The sequence below is a fragment of the Fukomys damarensis genome, unplaced genomic scaffold (assembly GCF_012274545.1).
Source record: "Fukomys damarensis isolate Sample0158 unplaced genomic scaffold, DMR_v1.0_HiC HiC_scaffold_5, whole genome shotgun sequence".
Taxonomy (NCBI): domain Eukaryota; kingdom Metazoa; phylum Chordata; class Mammalia; order Rodentia; family Bathyergidae; genus Fukomys; species Fukomys damarensis.
This window is the reverse complement of record NW_022900917.1, coordinates 44,886,688-44,906,109: the sequence shown is the minus strand read 5'-3', so window position 1 is coordinate 44,906,109 and position 19,422 is coordinate 44,886,688. Positions and strand designations below refer to the sequence as shown.

Sequence of the window (19,422 nt, the reverse complement as noted above, 5' to 3'; positions counted from 1 at the left end):
GCCCAGCCTGGGCAATTTAGTGACTCAGAGAGATTCTTCCTCAAATTAAAAAAATAAAAGGGCAGGGATGTAGCTCAGTGCGAAGGCCTTAAGTTCATTCCCCAGGACTGTAACAATAAATAATACGATATATGTAATATGTTGTACACTACTACACCTGGCAATGTTCAATGAAATATTTTATAAAAAGATATTAAATTTTGATAAACTGCAACTTACAAGAAATTTTTCAGGATCATATGGCTTTTCAAATATATTTTAGGAATATATTTGGAATCTGATTTTTAAGGAATATAAAGATATAAGGATATAAGGAATCTGATTTTTTCCCTTTATGTCTATGGGGATTACCTCCACCCAATCTCCCTTTTCTTGGTACCAGGGATAGAACTCAGGACCTTGTACTTTCAAGGCAGGTATGCTGCCACTGAGCTAAATCCTTGGCCCGTCCTTCCTTGTTTTTTAATTTTGAATATGCACCTTAGCTTCATTTAATCTTCTCTTTAGCTATCAATTTACTGTAAACAATATATTTTTATTTTGTTTTTCTAATGCCACATCTTTGTTTTTTATCTTTACTAATTGCTTTCTTCACCTTTTCTTAGTTATACCTTTCCTAATTTCTTGGAATAGTTGACTTACTTCTTCCTCATTTCTGAATACAAGTATATTAAGGCTATGAATTTTCCTATAAGAACTATTTTAGTTAAATTTCAGAGGTTCTTACATGTGTCTTTAATTGTCTTGTAGCTTTGCTATACTTTCTTAGCTTATAGTGATTGTACTTCCCCATCAAACTCACTATTTCCTTCCCTTTTGCAGCAAAGCTCTCTATGAGTTGTCTGTACTTACCATATCTAATTCGTATCCACTTTTAAATCGACTCTAGTTTCAGGCTTCTGCTGCCATCACCTCCACATAAATAAATTAGTTCTCATTCCTCATCTGATCTGATTTATCAGAATAAGTCGACAAAATCAATTCACCAAAATTTGATTTTTTTCATATCTAGTACAAAGACAGGCTGAAATAAAATTTCTTTTATATGAATAAACATTGGACTAAGCACTATTTACCTTTTACCCATCTCATTGCCACCATTTGTCACAAATCAAATGCCATATACATGTGGATATATTTCTGTACTCTGTAAATATGAATAAATTGGACTAAGCACTATTTACCTTTTACCCATCTCATTGCCACCATTTGTCACAAATCAAATGCCATATACATGTGGATATATTTCTGTACTCTGTAAAGTGCCATTATTCTATTTGTCAGTCCCTGAACCAGTATCACCTAGCAATTATTATACTTTATGAGTTTTCATGTCTAGCAGTAAATTTTGTATTTTTTTCCTGATTGTCTTGGCTAATTTTAGCTTTTTAATCTTTAGAAGAGTTTTAGAGTCAGCTTGTTGATTCCATTTTAAAAAGTCAGCTTTTCATTGTGATTTCATTAAACCTACATAGATTAATGTGAGAAAAACTGACATCTTTAAATATTGAATCCTGAAATCCATAAATGGAGATTTATGCTTCCATTCAAGTCTTTTTTTAACTTTATTTTTCTTGACTTGCACATGTTTGTAGTACACATTGTTCATATTCATCATGGGGAATTTGTACATGATTATAACACAAATGTTTAGAAATTAATTTTTTGGTACATTTTAGGTATACAATATAATGACATTCATTGTTGGAAATTTGCACCTTTACAAAATTTATCTTGGTTCTTATTTTTTCCCCATTCCCCTGCCCTCTCTTCAATGCCTCCATTCCTATTTACAAAGACTTTCTTTGCATTTTTTTATTTTCTCATATTAATTCCATTCTTCTTTCCTTTCCTGTCCCCTCCCCCTTCTCCTTCCCATTTGCCCCCTTTCTTCCTATTTCACATTATCTAATCTACGTTTTCTTCCTAATTTACACTTTCTGTTTCTCATACCAGAGAAAATATTCAGTATTTACACATGGGTGTCCTACTTATTTCACTTGAGAATCACCTCAATGTGCACTCATTTAGCTATGAATGTCTCTAATTTCTTGTTTTTTACGGCTGAGTAGTACTCCATTTTATGAAAAAAAAACCCCACAAAAACAAACAAAAATGTATTTTCTACATCCAGTTTCCAGTTGATGGGCAATTAGGTTGTTTCCAAGTTTTAGGTTTTACAAACTATGCTGCTATGAACATGTGTGCAGAGAGATCACTGTGGTATGATTCTTTTAACTCTTTTGGGAAGATACCCAGCAGGAGAATAGCTGGGTCAAATGGGACTTCCAATTCTAGTTATTTGAGGTATCTCCATACTGACTTCCACACTGGTCGCACCAGTCTACAGTCCCACCAACAGTGGAGCAAAGTTCCTTTTTCTCCACAACCTTACCAGCATTTGTTATTGGTGATTTCATGATAGCCCACATTCTTTCTGGGGTGAGGTGAAATCTGTGTTGTTTTCATCTGTGTCTCTTGAGTTGCCAGGGATTTAGCTCAGTGGGGCCACAGCCTGCCTCGCAAAAGCAAGGACCTGAGTTCAATCCCCAGTACAAAAAAAAAAAAAAAATCCCACTCTCTTGAGTGACCAGTGATGTTGAACATTTTTTCATATGTTTATTTGCTGCATTTACTTATTCACCTGAGACATGTCTGTTCATTTCAGATGCCCATTTTTGGATTGGATCTTTAAATTTGGGAGGTCTGATTTTTTTTAAAAAGTTCTTTATATATTCTAGATAGTAGACCTTTGTCTGAGGAACAGCTGGTAAAAATTTTTCCCCACCTTGTAGGTTATCTCTTCATATTGTTGATGGTATCACTTGCCATGCAGAAGCTTTTCAATAAGAAGAGATCCCACTTGTTCACTGTGCTATTTCATACTCAACTGAGGTTTTATTCATAAAATCTTTTCCTATACCAATGTCTTCAAGAGTTCTACCTAACTTCTCTTCCAGCCGGTTTAGTGTTTCTGTTTTAGTATTTAGATCTTTAATTCATTTTGATTTTAGTTTGGTACATGCTGAGAGATATAGGTCTAGTTTTAATCTTTGATAAGTTGAAACCCAATTTTTCAGCATCATTTATTAAAGAAGCTGTATTTCCTCCAGTGACGGTGTTTGGCTCCTTTGTTGAAGATGAGGTGGCTGAATGTGTATGGAGTTGTTTCTGTATCTTCTGTTCCACTGGTCCTCAGGTCTGTGTCCTTGCCAGTACCATACTGGTTTTATTACGGTAGCTTTGTAGTATAGTTTCAAGTTGGGATTGTGATGATTCCTACCTTGTCTTTATTGCCTATTTAATTGTTTTTGCTATTCTAGGTCTCTTCTTGTTCCAAATGAATTTTTGGATTATTTTCTCAAGGTCTGAAAAGTATGATGTTGAAATTTCAATTGGGATGACATTGAATCTATATAGCAGTTTTGGCCATTTTCACTATGTTGTTTCATCCTACCCAAGAGCAAGGGATGTCTTCCCATTTTTTGATATCCTCTTCAATCTCTTTTTTCATAGTCCTATAGTTTTCAGAGTACAGGTCTTTGATTTCTTTTGTTAGGTCAATTCCTAGGTATTTCAATTTTTTGGATGCTACTGTGAGAGGAATTTTTTTTCCCCATTTCTCTCCCATTTCTGTTGTTTCTGTACAGGAAAGCTACTAATTTTTGTGTGTTCACCTTGTATCCAGTTACTTTACTGAATTTGGTTATTAAGTCTAGAAGACTTCCGGTGGAGTTCTTGGGGTCTTCTATAGAGAATATCATGTCAACTGCAAATAATGATAATTTTACTTCTTCTTTTCCTATCTTTATTCCTTTTATTGCTTTCTCGTCTAATTGCTCTGGCTAATGTTTCCAAAACTATATTGAACCGGAGTGGTGATAGTGGACGTCCTTGTCTTCTTGTTCCTGATTTTAGTGTGCTGGACTTTGATTTTTGACCACTTAGTATGACACTGGCTATTGGTTTTTCATAGATGGCTTTTATCAGGTTGAGGTAGAGACCATCTATTGCAATTTTCTATAGGGTTTTTATCATGAATGCATGCTGGATGTTGTCAAATGTTTTTTCTGTATGTATTGATATGATCATATGGTTTTTGTCCTTGGCTTTATTAATATAATGTACTGCATTTATTGATTTTTGTGTGTTGAACCATTCCTGCATCCCTGGGATGAATCCAGCTTTATCAGGGTATATGATCTTCTTGATGATCTTCTGCACTCTATTTGCCAGTATCTTATTAAGGATTTTTGTATTTATGTTCATTAGTGAAATTGGCCTATAGCTCTCTTTTTTGGTTGAGTCTTTTTCTGCTTTGTGGATCAAGGTAATGCTTGCTTCCAGGAATGTATTTGGGCTTCACCTTCAATTTCACTGAAGAGTTTAAACAGTAATGTAAATAGTGCTTCTCTAAATGTCTTGTAGAATTTAGCAGTGAAGCCATAAGGACTGGGGAATTTGTTAATTGGCAAGTTTTTTATTACATTTTGAATTTTGTTAATTGCTATTGGGTTGTTTAGAATTTTTAGGTCATCTTTGTTCAACTTTGGTAATTCACATATCTAGGAATCTGTGCATTTCTTCAGTGTTTTTCATACTGGTGTATAGGTTCTTGAAGTAGGTACTGATGTATTTCTGCTGAGTTCACTGTAATTTCACCATTTTCATTCATAATTGCTTGGATTTGGGTCATTTTTTCCCTTTTTTGTGATAAGGTTAGCTAAGGGTTTGTCAATTTTGTTTATTCTTTTGAAGAACCAACTCTTTGTTTCACTGATTTTTTTTTTGTTTGTTTTGTATGGTTCTCTTATTCTACACTGCATGGATTTCTGCTCTGATCTTTATAATTTTCTTCCTTATATGAGCTTTGGGTTTGTCCTGCTCTTTTTCTGGAAACTTGAGATTTAGCATCAGGTTGTTTATTTGAGCTCACTGTTTTTTTAATTTGAGTATTCAGTGCTATGAATTTCCCTCATAAAACTGCTTTCATCGTGTCCCATAGATTCCAATATGTTGTGTTGTCATTGTCATTTAATTGTCAAAACTTTTTTTCCCTTTAATTTCTTCTGTGAGCCACTGGATATTCAGAAGTGTGCTGTGGAATTTCCATGCGTTTATCAAATTCTTGTGTTTTCTTTTGCTATTGATCTCCAATTTCATTGTATTTGGGTCTGATAATATACAGGGAATAACTTCAATTCCTTTGCACTTACTTAAACATGTGCTATGAGTGAGTATGTGCTCTATTTTAGACAACATACTGTGTGCAGCTGAAAAGAATGTGTATTTTGATTTTGTGGGTTGGAACATTTTGTAAATATCTGTTAAGTTCATTTGTTTAAAAGTTTGAGCTCTAGTATTCTGTTGTTTATTTTTTGTCTGGTGGATCTATTTATTTATGACAGTGGGGTATTGAGCTCCCCCACCACTATCATATTAATGCTTATTTTATTCTTCATGTCCGTAGTATTTGTTATATATAGTTGGGTACACTACTGTTTGGTGCATATATATTTATGATTATCATCTCTTCCTCTTGGATTGTTCCCTTACAAGAATGTAGTGTCCTTCTCTGTCTCTCTTAATCAGTATTGGTTTGAAATCCACTTGATCTGCAAAGAGGATAGCTACTCCCACGTTTTTTCAGGGTCCTGCCACATGGAGTATTGTTTTCAACCCTTTAACTTTTAGTCTATGAGTTTATTTCTGAATTGTTTCTTTTATGCAGCATATTGTTGGATCTTGCTAGTTAATCCATTCTGCCAGTCTATTTTTTTTTTGATTGGTGAATTGAGACCATTAACATTGATGGTTATAACTGATATGTATTGACTTATCCTTGTCATTACTTTTTTTGTTGTTGTTGGATTCTTCCCCTTTGCCTTTGATTTCTTGTTGTGCTTGGTGGATTCATTCTGCTGGGCTTCCTGGAGTCCTGATCCTTGTTGTCTTTTCCTAGGATACTGCTTAAAATTTTTTGGAGCGCTGGATTGGTATTTATGAAGTTCCTCAGTTGCTCTTTGTCATGAAAGAATCTTATTTCTCTATCAATTCTGAAAGATAATTTTGCAGAATTCATCAATCTGGGTCGGAGGCTGTTTTCCTTTAGGGCTTGAAACATGTCACTCTCAGCTCTTCTTGCCTTGAGAGTTTGTGTTGAGAAATCTGCTGTGATTCTGATGGGCTTTCTTTTGTATGTAATTCATTTCTTTTCCCTAACTGTTTGTTCTTCTGTTGGGTTTCTGGAATCTTAACTACAACATGCCTATGAGTATTTTTTTTTTTAATCATGGTTAGTTGGGAGTCCTATATGCCTCACTTGTCTGTATGTCAAGTTCTTTTCCCCTACTTGGGAAGTTTTCTGCTATTACTTCTGTGAATAGTTTTTTTTAATGTCATCTGCACTCTCCTGTTTCTTCACTGACTTTGATTAGTCTTATATTATTCTTCTTTGTATCATTTAGCAGCTGCTGGATTGATTTCACATGGTCCCTTACTATTTTTAAGTAATTTTTCTGTTCCTGGTCACTAATTGCTATTCTATTTTCTATATCTGAAATTCTGTCATCACATTGGTTCATTCTGCTGCCTAAACTTTCAATGGAGTTTTTAATCTCCTGGAAATCTGTTTGCATCTGTTTTATGGATTCCATTTGTTTTTTTATATTGGGATTCCATCATGTTCCTCAGCTCTAATTTTTCATCCGTGATTTATTAATCATGTCTTGCACTATGGGCACAGTCTCTGTTGTTATCTGAGAAATTATTTCTGATTTCATTTTTACTAGATCCTCTTTTGTTGCCAGCTCGGGGAGTCCAGGTGGTTGAGTGTCATATTGTTCCATCTCCTTGCCCTTGGGGGTTGCCTTAGAAGATTTGGAAGTGTGGTTTGAAACTTGTTTACAGGTCTTCTCAACAAATACAGCCTGCTGTGCCTTTGTTGAGGCAATTTTTTGCTCACCCAGTGGTCTTCAATTCTCAGCAAGCCTCCGAGCAGCCTTTTCTCTGCTGCTCACCAGTACACCAATTACTGGGTTCAGAATAGTGGCCTTCTAGATCCGTGAGCTGACCTATTGTCTGTGCAGGCTTCTGGCTGGGGCCTTTGCACATTGGGATGTTATCTAGGTATACCTCTGGCTAGGGCCTGCACTCCTTTGCACCTGTTGTCTGTGAAGGCCTTTGGCTGGGGCTGTGCACCCCAGTCCCTGGTGTCTGACCAGGCTTCTGGCTAGGGTATCTGTGTACTTACTGATGGTATCAGGGAGAGCCTCTGGCTGTTACTTTTGCACAGGTGCAGATCTTTTCCAGGTGGGCTCTTGACTTTGGTTTGTGTGCCCAAGCCACTGGGGTTGGGTAGGTCCCTGGCTGGGGTCTTCCTGCTGTTGTGTCACTCTGGTCCACAGAGCTGCTCATGGGGATCTTTGCACCTTTAGCTGATGGTATGGGGCAGGCCTCTGGCTGATGCTTGTACACTTATGTAGCTCTTTTCCAAGCAGGTCTTTCTTTGGATTGGGCCTGTATGCCTTAGCCTCCGGGGTTGGAGCAGGGCCCTGACTGGGATCTGCCTGTAGCCATGCCACTCTGGTCCACACCAATCTAAGACAGCTTAATTCTATTTTTTTTTGTCACCTTTCCTCCATCATTTAGATCTTCTTTATTTTTCCTCTGTAAAGACTTAAGAGTCTTCTTCTATATATCCATACATGTCTTAGATTTTTATCCCTACATATGTGATATGTTGATGTAAATCTAAATTACATATTATCTCAATTTTATCAGTATTGCTTTACAGAAAAACAAGTGTATTGTTGACTTTGTATCCTGGCTAAACTCACTGATTAATCCTAATAAATTTTGAGTACATAACCATAACATCAATAAATAAAGGCACTGTCTAATCTTTACATTTCATTTCTTTTCTTGCATTATTGTATTAGCTAGGACTTTTGAAACAATAGTGTAAAGAGAACGTGATAAAGGACATTCTTGATCTTTTGTCTCATTAAGAAAGTTCTAAACTGGTGACTGGATAAAGAAAATGTGATTTTTTTTTTAATAAAATGGAGTACTACTCATCCCTAAGGAATGAGAAACTAGACATTTACAGCTAAATGGATGCACACTTAGGCCACACTTTGAAGTGAAATAAATAGGAGATATGTGTAAATACCAAATAATTTCCCTCAGTGTAAACAAAAAATGTGTAACAGATAATGTGGAAAAGGGAAAAAAGGTCCAAAGGAGAAGGGGGAGGGAAAATGGGAGGGGTTAGGGAAAAGAAAGAAGGGAAACAAATAAATATGAGAAAAGGAAAAAAATGTAAAAACAAAAATAAAAATTAACATCCTTCCCTTTAACAGATTAAAAAAAACAAAGAGTACTAACAATGTGTGTGTGTGTGTGTGTGTGTGTGTGTTTTGGTAACAGGATTGAATGCGGGACCTTGCACTTGTGAGGCAGATGGTGGCACCACTGAGCTAAATCCTTGGCCCCAGAATTAACAATTTTAATGGCTTGCCCAAAGTCATTTATCTACCTCTAAGTCTAATGTCTGTGTTCTACTCATTACATAGCTGTTATGATACCAAGCGGTTTTGTATGTAATAAAAATATAGACCCAGGGATTTTTGATTCAAAGAAAGTGACCCAAGTTATTCTAATTATGATTTTCCTTTAAAGATAAAAATCTGGAATAAAATGATATAGTTGTATATTCTTTTTTTTTTTTTTTGGTACTGGGGATCGAACTCGGGTCCTTGAGCTTGCGAGGCAGGCCACCGAACCGCTGAGCTAAATCCACGGCCCCATAGTTGTATATTCTTTAAAAATAAAGTTCTAATACTGCACCATAAAATATGATGTTTGCTGTGGGTTTTGCAGATACCTTTCTTCAGATTACTTAAGTTACTGTTCTTATTCATAACTTGTTCAGAATTTTGACAAAGAACAAATGTTGAATTTCATGAGAAATTGTTTTTAGCATTTGATTTTATTGGTATTTAACACTATCATTTCAGCATTTAGCATATTGTTCTACCCATAATTTTTCCTTTATTCTATTAATATAGTGAATTACACTGATAGGTTTTTTTCAATGTTAAAACTAAACATATTTCCTAAAATAATACAAACTGGATCAAAACATTTTAGTCTTCCAATATATTACAAATTTAATTTAATAATATATTATTTAGGATAATTCATCTACACTCATGAGGGATTAGCTTTAATTTTCTTTTCTTGTCATCTCCACATCAGAGCAATATCAAGGTTATGCTGGCCTTACTATAATAAACTGTAATGAATGTGTCCTTTTTCCTCTATTTCCTAGAAGAGTCTGTAGATGAAATTTTACTTTGACAGTTTTTTTTTTTTCCTAGAACCTCAGAGCTATCTTTTTGTTTTCTTGTAACTTCTTGGTTTCTGTCCAAAATGAAGCACCTGTGCCTCTGCATCCCCTCACAGTACAGCCCCTTCGGTCTGCCCCACTGCAGGCTGCATGGCACAGCCCTCACTCACCACTGCAACCCCAGGATGCTGAGAAAGACGCTGCCTCTGAAGCCAGTGCATCCTGTTGAATTACTGACCAAGCTGGAGGCACCAGAGAAAAAACTTAATCTGTTTAAGCCAATCGTAGAATTGTACCTTTGAAGACATTTTCTGTCTCTCTCACTACTTTTAATATTTTCTCTGATTTTGGTTTTCAGTTACAATGGATACATATAGGTATGGGTTTTCTTTTATTATTAAACTTGTTGAGATTTATAATGTTTCTTACAACTGTGTCTTATGGTTTTTTAAATCACATTTTAGAGATTTCTCAGTCATCTCTTCGAACACTGCTTCTGCAACATTCTTCCTTTCTCATTCTTCTGGGATCCAAATTATTTTTTCAACACATTTTGTACCACATTGAAGCAGAAGATTAAATCTTTTGTACCTTTCTCCCTTTGATAACTGGTTCACATCCTCTCTCCATAAGTTCAAGTAAGCTGTGGGACACGACTGATCAACAGAATGCAGAAACATGATTCTATGCCAGGGTCCAGGTCCATGCCATAGCTGAGTGAGAGTGTGTATTACACTTCCTCTCTCTTCAAATGGCTGCTCTGGGAAAAGACACCTACATATAAGAAGTCCAACTACCCTTAAACTACTGGAGAGTGACAGCAAGAGAGAGAAAAAGAGAGAGGCAAGCAGACAGAGACAGACAGGCAGTGACAGAAAAAGAGGCAGAAACAGAGAGAGAGAGACAAACTGGCCAGCTACAGAAATGCTACTCTTCTCAATGGAGGCATCAGATCTCAGAGTGCAGAAGCTATTCTAGAGGTTTCAACCCCAGGTGATGACATAAAGAAAACTATAGTCCTTGACATGGGCTCAGTGAAGTCATCCCTGTCATCTCTGGCATTTTTTCTCAAATAAGACTAAGATATTGTACAGCACAAGCAAGTTAAATCTGATAGACTCTAAGTGAATTCCTGACTCTCAGAACCATGCACATATAAAAGGTGGTTGTTTATATTGAGAACCTAGGAGTCAATGCTACTCAAAGAATACTCCTCGGTGGAGGTCCTGAGTATTCCTCCTGCACATTGTTATTATGTATTTCAAGAATGAAAAGACTTGACTAGTTTTTACATGGAATATTTTTCTGGGCTATGTTTACAGCTGGCAACTAGAGGGATGAGCGACATCTTTCTTCCATATATAGTTAGAAGTATTATAGTCACAGATCACATTAATATAATCAATGATTGACACATTTCAAGTTAGGATTTATTTCTAAGGCATAGGTGACATTTTGGGGTTCCAACTTGGGCACAGTACTTAGGTTTTACTAACACTAACCCCTCAACCTTAGTGCGCTCTAAAGACATATTTTCTTTCCCTCGTCTTAGGTGCCCATCAAAACTCTGCTCAGCTTATTCACATTTTTTTTTTTTTTAGAATCAGCACAATACTCAGGAAAAGCGTGGCTTTAAACGCTAGGGTCGTCTCTCTCTCTGCCTTTCTGGTATTGATACATTCAAATACATGTCTTTTATATTTTTCCACTTTTCTCATTTTTAGAGTGCTAATTCAAATTTATCCAACTTTATCAAAAGTGAACTCCTCCAAAAACATATTTAATGCATTTACTATTAAGGGGTTAGAAATTCTGCCTTTTCCTTTTCTCTTCATGATGGTCTAGTCACATACAGAATATTTTCTTTTAAAATATACATTCTATCACTATCTTTAAAGGTGACATGTATTTTCAAATAAACCAAAAAGATAACACCTTGTTAACTTTATAAAATACCATTTGCACCAAAACATTTTGTCTGAAGCAGGGAAAACAAACCATTTGTAATGAATCAATGAAAAAAATCTTTTAAAGATTTTCCATTATACTTTTACAATTTCCAAGTTCAGCTCCATCCATGTTCTTACAATTCTGCCTGGAAGGCTTTCCCGTTTACTTTTTGTTTCTCTCAGACCAATCCTTCTTCTTAATTTAAGAATTTAGTGAAGTAATTTCACCATTAAATTAGAGAAGAGAAGAAAAACTTTCAGCTATTAATATTTTAATTATTTCATTATTTACTGATAATTAAACTATGAATATTTTAATACCTTGCCCACCTAATTATCTCTAAACTTTTATTAACATTATTTAAAAATATAGTGTTAAAGGCTTTAAAAAATTCCAACACAATAAAGTTTTTTCTTGTCTTCCTTTTGCCTTAGTAAAACTACATAAGCATATGAAGGCTTGAAGTTTAGTTCTGAAGGTGTGGGAGAAATATTGTGACTACCAACACTTACAGTGAAAAATACGAAAATCAATGTATGGATGAGAGCCTCTTCTTTCTGATTCAAATCCTGCTCGGCTCCTTACGCGGACATCTCCTGGAAGAATAAAAATGTAAATTTAAAAGGCTGTCATTTGTGAAGAAGCTTCCATATGCAAAGGAGACCTATGTGGTATTATTAAAAAAAAACAACAGCCCATAATGATATTAATAACAAGGGGTTCTATTTGAAGGGGTTCACAAATATTCAGTACTGAGTTATAAGGCTAGATAAGAATGATTTTAAAAAAAAACTGTACTTCCACAATAATACTTATTGCGTAGTTTAAAGTGAGGTAAGCCTTAAAGTATAATTCAAGTGTATGATAATCCAACCTAACAAAACATGGAATTCAAAGGGAAATAAAATCTACTTTATAGGAGACAGATAATCCTCAGAACAAAACCTTAAAATACCACAGCAAGAAGTAAATATTAATTAACTGTCTACTCTGTATCTAACATTATATTATGGACTATAAAGGACATGAAAAATAGAAAAATACATCATTTACTTTCAAGCATAAAGTTTACAATTTAATGAATATGCAGGAAATTAAGTTGTTACAGCCTTTGCTATGCCCAGTTTGATTGCATTTCTCTCATCTCACTGTTACTGGTATACTGAAGGTTTTTAAATGGCTTAAAGTTTCACCTAAAGTTTTTATAAGCTCAGTATTATTCTACTCCTACATGTATGCACATGACATAAAGACTTATTTCTCTATATAGCAACATGACTACAGCAGCCATGTATCAGGGACTCCTTTTGTCTTAAAGAAATGGTCTTATTGCATTCTCTAATAAAGTCCAAGCAATTTTAATCTCCATTTTACAGATACAGAAACTGGATTTAAGACATTAAACAGCATGCTCCATGCCACAAAGTTAGTGCAAACTTAGCCCTGGTGGGCCCCAAAACAGCACTGTTTTCATTACATTTTTACAACTTCCAAGTTCATAGCCCCAGTTCTTCAGCCCCATCCTCATACCCTTGCCGTTCTATCTGGAAGGTTCCCCTGGTGCCTTTTGTCTCTCTAAGTAAGAGTATCCCTTCCTTCCAGGCTCATTTCATCTAACATGACTCTATACCACAAATGATTGACCACCTCTTTCATGTGGTGATCCCTCACACTGCAATAAAGGTTTATTGAGCACTTGGATGTGGCAGGCATTGGACATACAGCATTGAACAATATATTAAAAGTCCATGCTCATGAAGTTTATCTTTTCTTCAAATGAGACAAAAATAGAAAATATATATCTTCATTCTATGGAAGATGATAAGAAGTTACATGGAGAAAACTTAAAGGTAAGAGGAACAGGGAGGGTGAAATGGGGAGGGGTGAATTAATCAGTGTGGTCAAGGACATCCCCACTGAAAAGGAAGTGTATGAGGACAAACATGAGGGAAATAAGACAGTGAGCCAAATGTATCAGGAGGAAGAGGTTTCCAAGGATAAAGGACAGCAGGTATAAATACCCTGAGAAATTGGTACAGTTGACAGGTTCACAGATGGGTAAAGAGGCCACTGTGGCAAGAGTCAGGTGAGTGAAAGAATTAATGGAAGGTAAGATCAGAGAGTCAGTACAAACACTGAATACTGGGCCTTTGTGGCCACTGTAACAGCTCTGATTATTACCCTAACATAAAAACCTATCAGAAGATTCTAAACAGAGAAGTAAGATGACTTAACTTAAGCTTAAAAAGATTTACTCTGGGTGTTACAACTAGAATAGACAGATGGACATAATACTAGGTACTTTATAGCCTCATACAACAGACAGGACCAGCTAAGGAACAAATAAATGGGAGTAGCTGTGGTTTAGACTGGAGTGGCAATGATATTAGCCGATGAGATTTTATATATATATGGGAGGGGTACACTAATAGGGTTTAACTGATGAATTAGACATGGGAGTGTGTAAGAAAGAAAAGTAAGGAATGACTGAATTTTTGACCTGACAATTGGAAGAGTAGAGTTCTATCTACTGATACAGCCAAAGACTACCAAACAAAGAGTCTTGGGGAACACAAACATTTTTTAAAAAGATACGCTAAGTTTGAGGAATCCAAACATACCTATATGGAGTAGTTTCAAAAAATTAAAGACAATGGATGATCAAAATGTGTGATGAATTTTAAATTTTAAACAATTTATTACAGCACAAGAACACATTATGGTTAATCTCTCTCACTTTAAACACACCCATCATTCTTGTCATTTTTTGGGGAGACAACACAATCATTTATGTGAAATTTACAAAGTAATGGATACTCCAGCTCATATATTTTGTGAGTTTTATAAGGTGGTAGGACAAGCTTTCAATATTAAAGTTACCTACATTATGATACACTATCAATGAATAATCAGAAATTGAAATCAAAATATTAATAAAAATTACTATGAGAAACTAACTGCATTACATTTCTAATCTGAATTTCTCTATTGACTAATGATGTTGCACATCTTGTCATTTTTTTTTTGAAGCAGTCCTGGAGTTCCTCTTTTGTGTCTTTGTAAGATGTGACCAAAAATATGGTAAATGCTGCCACAAAGTGCCATGCAATGGGAAGGCAGACTCATAAAAACATTATAGTAGAGGGCTGGGGATTTAGCTCAGTGGTGCAGCTGCCTGCCTCATAAGCATAAGGTCCTGAGTTTGATCCCTGGTACCAACCCCCCACTCCCAAAAAACAAAAGAAACAAATAAAAGAAACATTATGGTGTGTTCTTACATTCACCTTATTCACAGGACAGGGCACTGGGCAACTATAGCTCTTCCCCAACAATGACCAAAATGACCATGAAAGGTTAAATGTGTTAAACTAATTTAAGACACTAAGGCACCCATTATAGCACAACTAAAGACACACACGAACTAGGACTTCCAGAACTGCTTTCAAAAATGACAAGAGTGATGGATAAATATATTCAAAGGGAGGGGAATATTTTGAGAGGTATGAATGGCAATGTGTTTTTTATTCTAATAATGTTTTTAAATTTTTAAATTAAAAAAATTTAAACATTCACTGTATTTTTCAATCTTACTACCTATTAGTCTAGCACTATTTTAAGGATAAGAAAATCCTAAACATGTTTGTAGAATGAGATACAAGAGGTAAAGAAGAAAAGGCTGAACATTTATGAGAAAAAAAAGTACTAAAGCAGAACATAATTGAGGCAGATAAGACATCAAAAGTACCTAAAGAGGGAAAAAGGAAGAGCAAAACTGAAACTTTAGGGGAATATTTACACTTAAAAAAACTGAGTTATGTGAAAAATAAAGATGGCTCAATACATTAAAGATGGAAGAATTCTGCACATGAGGAAAGGAGCCAAAAGAGATTCCTCAACAAAAGATGAGTAAATTTGACTACTAGAACCTTAGTATACATGTTTAATAGAATGAATTAAAGTACAAGAGGTCATTGAGTGTGGGATGAAGAGACAGTGTTGGTAAAGAGAGGAAAAGAAAAGTTATACATATATTTACACATTAGTCAACTGAGAACAAACTATCTCCAGAGACTGGTCCATTTGATCAGGCATTTTATGGCCTCATCTTCATCCATGTCAGCACTCATCTCCCTTATTTAGTAACTCTACAAACCTATTTTTAATGAAGAATATTCAAAAGTTGGTTTAAAACTGTGTACTAGTAAGGTGGGCATGTGGCCCACTCCAGTAATCCCAGAACTCTTGGAGGCTGAGGCAGTAGGACTGCAAGCTTGAGCCCAGCCTGGGCAATGTAGTGACTATTTATAGAGATCCTGTATCAAACAAAACAAAATAAAGCAAAAGCACTAACGACAGTGTCCTAGTATTTAAGCCAGAGATTTCTCAATTACTTACAACTTTAAAATGCCCTTCTTTATTCATATCATATTCAACATTGGGTTTTGGACTCTAAGTTTTGATGTAATAGGTTAGTTCTTCTAAGTTAGGAAAAACTACCTAATGAAAGATGAGTCAACCTCAAACAATAACATATGATAACTAGATTTAACTGATAATGATAAAAACTAAATAGTGCTTACCTAGCATACGAATGTATAACGCAGTTTGATCAGAACTGTCATAGGAAATAGCTCCACGTCTCTAGAAAAAAAACATACATTTTAAAACATGACAATATAATGTAACCTAAAATTCAATTCAGCAAACACGCATTTATGATACATTACTTGTGAAGTACTGTGCAAGAGAAGCTGGACAGATAAAAGGAAATTAGATATGGCATCTGCTCTGGAAATGTCTAGTTGAAGGAGAGATAAATACTTCTAATACAATATAAAGTGGTAACTATCATCAAAGTGGATACAGAGTGGAAATGATCTGCTAATGACATACAAACTGACTTTTTCTTCCTCCTTTGTGGTAATGGAGATTAGATCCAGGGCCTTTGCACTGTAACTACATTCCCAGGTCTTTCCTTTCATGTTTTTTTTTTCTCATTAAGTTTATTGATACATTTTAGGTATACAGTACAGTACAGTTACATTAATCATTGTGATCTTGTACCTTTACATGACATGTCTTGGTTCTCATCCACCGCCTCTTTTTTTGAGACAAGGTCTCACGAAGTCACTAAATTGTCCAACCTGGGCTCAAATTTGTGATCCTCCTACCTCAGCCTCCCAGATAGGTGTTCACCACCACACCTGGCTACAATTTGACTTTTAAGGAATTCATAGAAGTTACCAAATGGAAAAGCATGGAAAAGATTAATCTACTGGTTTTCCCACTCTATCTCCTGGCCCCAACACCACTGTTCAAACAGAAGTCAGAGTGAGCATTTCAGCTCCTGCTCAAAATTCTCCATTGCTTCCCTTGCACCTGGAATAAGTTCCAAACTCCAGGTCTGATTTCCAAAGCTTCCTGTGATCTACCTACTGTGCTGTCCTCTGATCCTACCACCTGCTCTCCCCCTTGTGATGCATCTTTGTTGGCCTCCTTGGTTTTCTCAAATGTGCCTAATGTCTGGCCTTCACACTTGCTGTTCCTTTGGATCACTGCAATCATTGCCCTCCTCTTATCTCTTGGGTCTTAGATGAAATGTCTCTTCTCAGACAGACATGCCTGAACTGCCAAATCTAAAGCTGTTCCACAGCTCCATACTTCTGTGTGGCACTCCACTGACATCATCTTGATTGATACTAAAACAGAAGTACTGCAAATACTTATTTGTCCTATTCACTACAGTATACACAGGCCCTAAAACAGCACCTATCTTTAAATAAGTATCTGGTAAGTACATGGCTATTGAATCATTTATAAACAAACTGAAGAATAAATTAAATTAACAACTAATATAATTGATATAAATGGATACATTAATAAAACTGGGAAATACAATTCAGCAAACTTCCCATAGACTCTAAGCTCTGTGGAGGCAAGGACTTTGTTCACCATTGTACTACCAGATCTAGAACACATTCCAACATTCACAACACACAGCCTAGCACAATGATAGTAACCTATAAAAGTAGGTGAATTAAAAGGTCTAAGAATTTTTTAAAAAGCAATAATAAATGAAACTGGCACCATGAGATTAATATATACAATGGAATGATACTGCAAAGAAATGGGGAAAACAAAAGAGAATCTAGAAAAAAATTCAAGAATATACAGTAATTTTGAATATTACAAATATAAGACAAAATGTGTGGAGTAAAATTATTTATTAATAACCACAAAGAAAAATTCTCAACCTCATTCAAAAGAGAAATACACATTAAAGTCATGATTTGTATTTTTTACTATTGGATTAATGATCTTCACAAAAACTGGCACAGGGTTCACAGTCTCTCAAATATTTATAAATCTCAAGGAAAAATAGTTTTAAAATTATAATTATAAAGAAAGTTTAATTTGTTTCAAGTTCTTAGATTTAGTATGCAAAACAATACCCCAGACCTTAAATTATATCCTTAACACAATTTAAGAGAAAAATATCAATTAAAATCTCACATTATTCATGTATTCTTAATTTTAAAGTTCATAAAATATAAGAGAAACACATTTTAATAAAATTCTAACTATCAACATTGTCTCTAAGGATGCTGAGGGACACAGATGCAACAGGGACTTTTCAATGGATAGCTTTGTACCTTTTTATTATTGTAGCAAGTATTGTTATTATATATCACAAAACAAAATTAAAAGTAAAATAAAAAAGTCCTTTACAAAGAAATCTACAAAAAAAAGCATGATCACAAATCCAAAGTTAGTAAAACATACAGAATACATCCCCAGCACCCTGTTTATCATGTCTTTTAACAATAGAATATAGTATCTATGGGCACTACTGCAGCATTTCATGATAAACTATTATGGAGTAAACAGCCCACTGTGATCACTTGATATTAAAAGGCACCACTCACAGCTCTGTTCCAATCCCCTCATTAAGATATTTAGTTTATTAGATTATAGGCCTCCTCTGAACACTGTCATACTAGAGTTAAGCCTTATAGCCTGGAAAGGGCCAATATGGAAAGAAGTATTTCTACCAGCTAAAACAGGCATGTCCAATGCATGGTCCTGGACAGCTAGCAGAGCAGCCCCCTAAGATCATCAATTTGTAACATTATTGTATCATTTTTAGCCATACTTTTTATGACTCAATTGTGTGGTGCTAATGCATGGGCTCTAAGGTAACAACACAATATAGGGGACAGTGACACACACAACCAAATGGGAACCTGTGCATATCATATATTACATATGCTTGTTTATCTTGGTGAGTAAAACACAGTGAATATTATAACAGGTGCATCCCTGTGAAGAAAGCCACTATATCAAGTATAAATGTAAGCTTTCTTATTTAAACGGGATTGGTGTGTTATTTTGTACAATAATTAAAATATAAAAAAGGAAGTTTTATTACAATAATTTTATTACATATTTTATACACAGCCCAAGACAATTCTTTCTCATTCAGTGCAGCCCAGAAAAACCAAAAGGTTGGACACCCATGAACTAAAACTTACTAATAAAACTACAGATAATATGTAATAGCTTGGCAAGGCCATTACCAATCTTGAAGTGTTTGATAACTTGATTAAGTAGCCCAATGAAACAAATTTTAAGCTGTTATTTCTAATAGTCCTCTTTGGGATGGCTGTTGGAATTATTATTTATATTTTTAAGGTAGGAAGAATATTTACTAAAGTACCCATTAAATAAAAGGCAAAATCTCATTTATCACTTCACGTTATTAAAAACTGTAAAATACTGACAAAAGAATTCTATGAAATAAAATGGTATTATGTCAAAAATGGGTAATGAAAAACATCTAGATTATCTTTTATGGCATGCTAAATTTATTTTAAGGTAATCATTTAGATTTATTTACAGAATCACTAATTTAGATATTTAAAAGGTAGGTCCTATATTAATCTTAGCAAAAACTTATCAAAAAGGTACTTAAGGATGTGCAAAATACTCAAATCTTTCTGTTAATTGAAAAGTATTAAGTAAGGCTGCATTAAAAATATTTAGTTTAAGTGCTATACTGAAACACAAGACATATTCATTACTAGATAAACCCAATTGAGATAAAATTCTTTTAAAGAATA

At 34.9% G+C, this 19,422-nt stretch overlaps 1 protein-coding gene across 3 annotated transcripts in view; it reads right to left on the bottom strand.

The window, feature by feature from the left end:
- Pde7a (phosphodiesterase 7A) overlaps nucleotides 1-19,422 on the bottom strand; it is a 167,337-nt gene that overhangs the window by 68,209 nt on the left and 79,706 nt on the right. For all 3 annotated transcript variants that reach the window (XR_004515992.1, XM_010611434.3, XM_019205624.2), the window contains exons 2-3: nucleotides 15,883-15,943; nucleotides 11,815-11,898 (exon numbers count right to left, since the gene is read on the bottom strand). Coding sequence is in view for 2 of the 3 variants with exons in the window: in XM_010611434.3 (XP_010609736.1) it covers nucleotides 11,815-11,898; nucleotides 15,883-15,943 (145 nt within the window). In the remaining variant the exon portion in view is untranslated. The remainder of the gene's footprint in view (nucleotides 1-11,814; nucleotides 11,899-15,882; nucleotides 15,944-19,422) is intronic.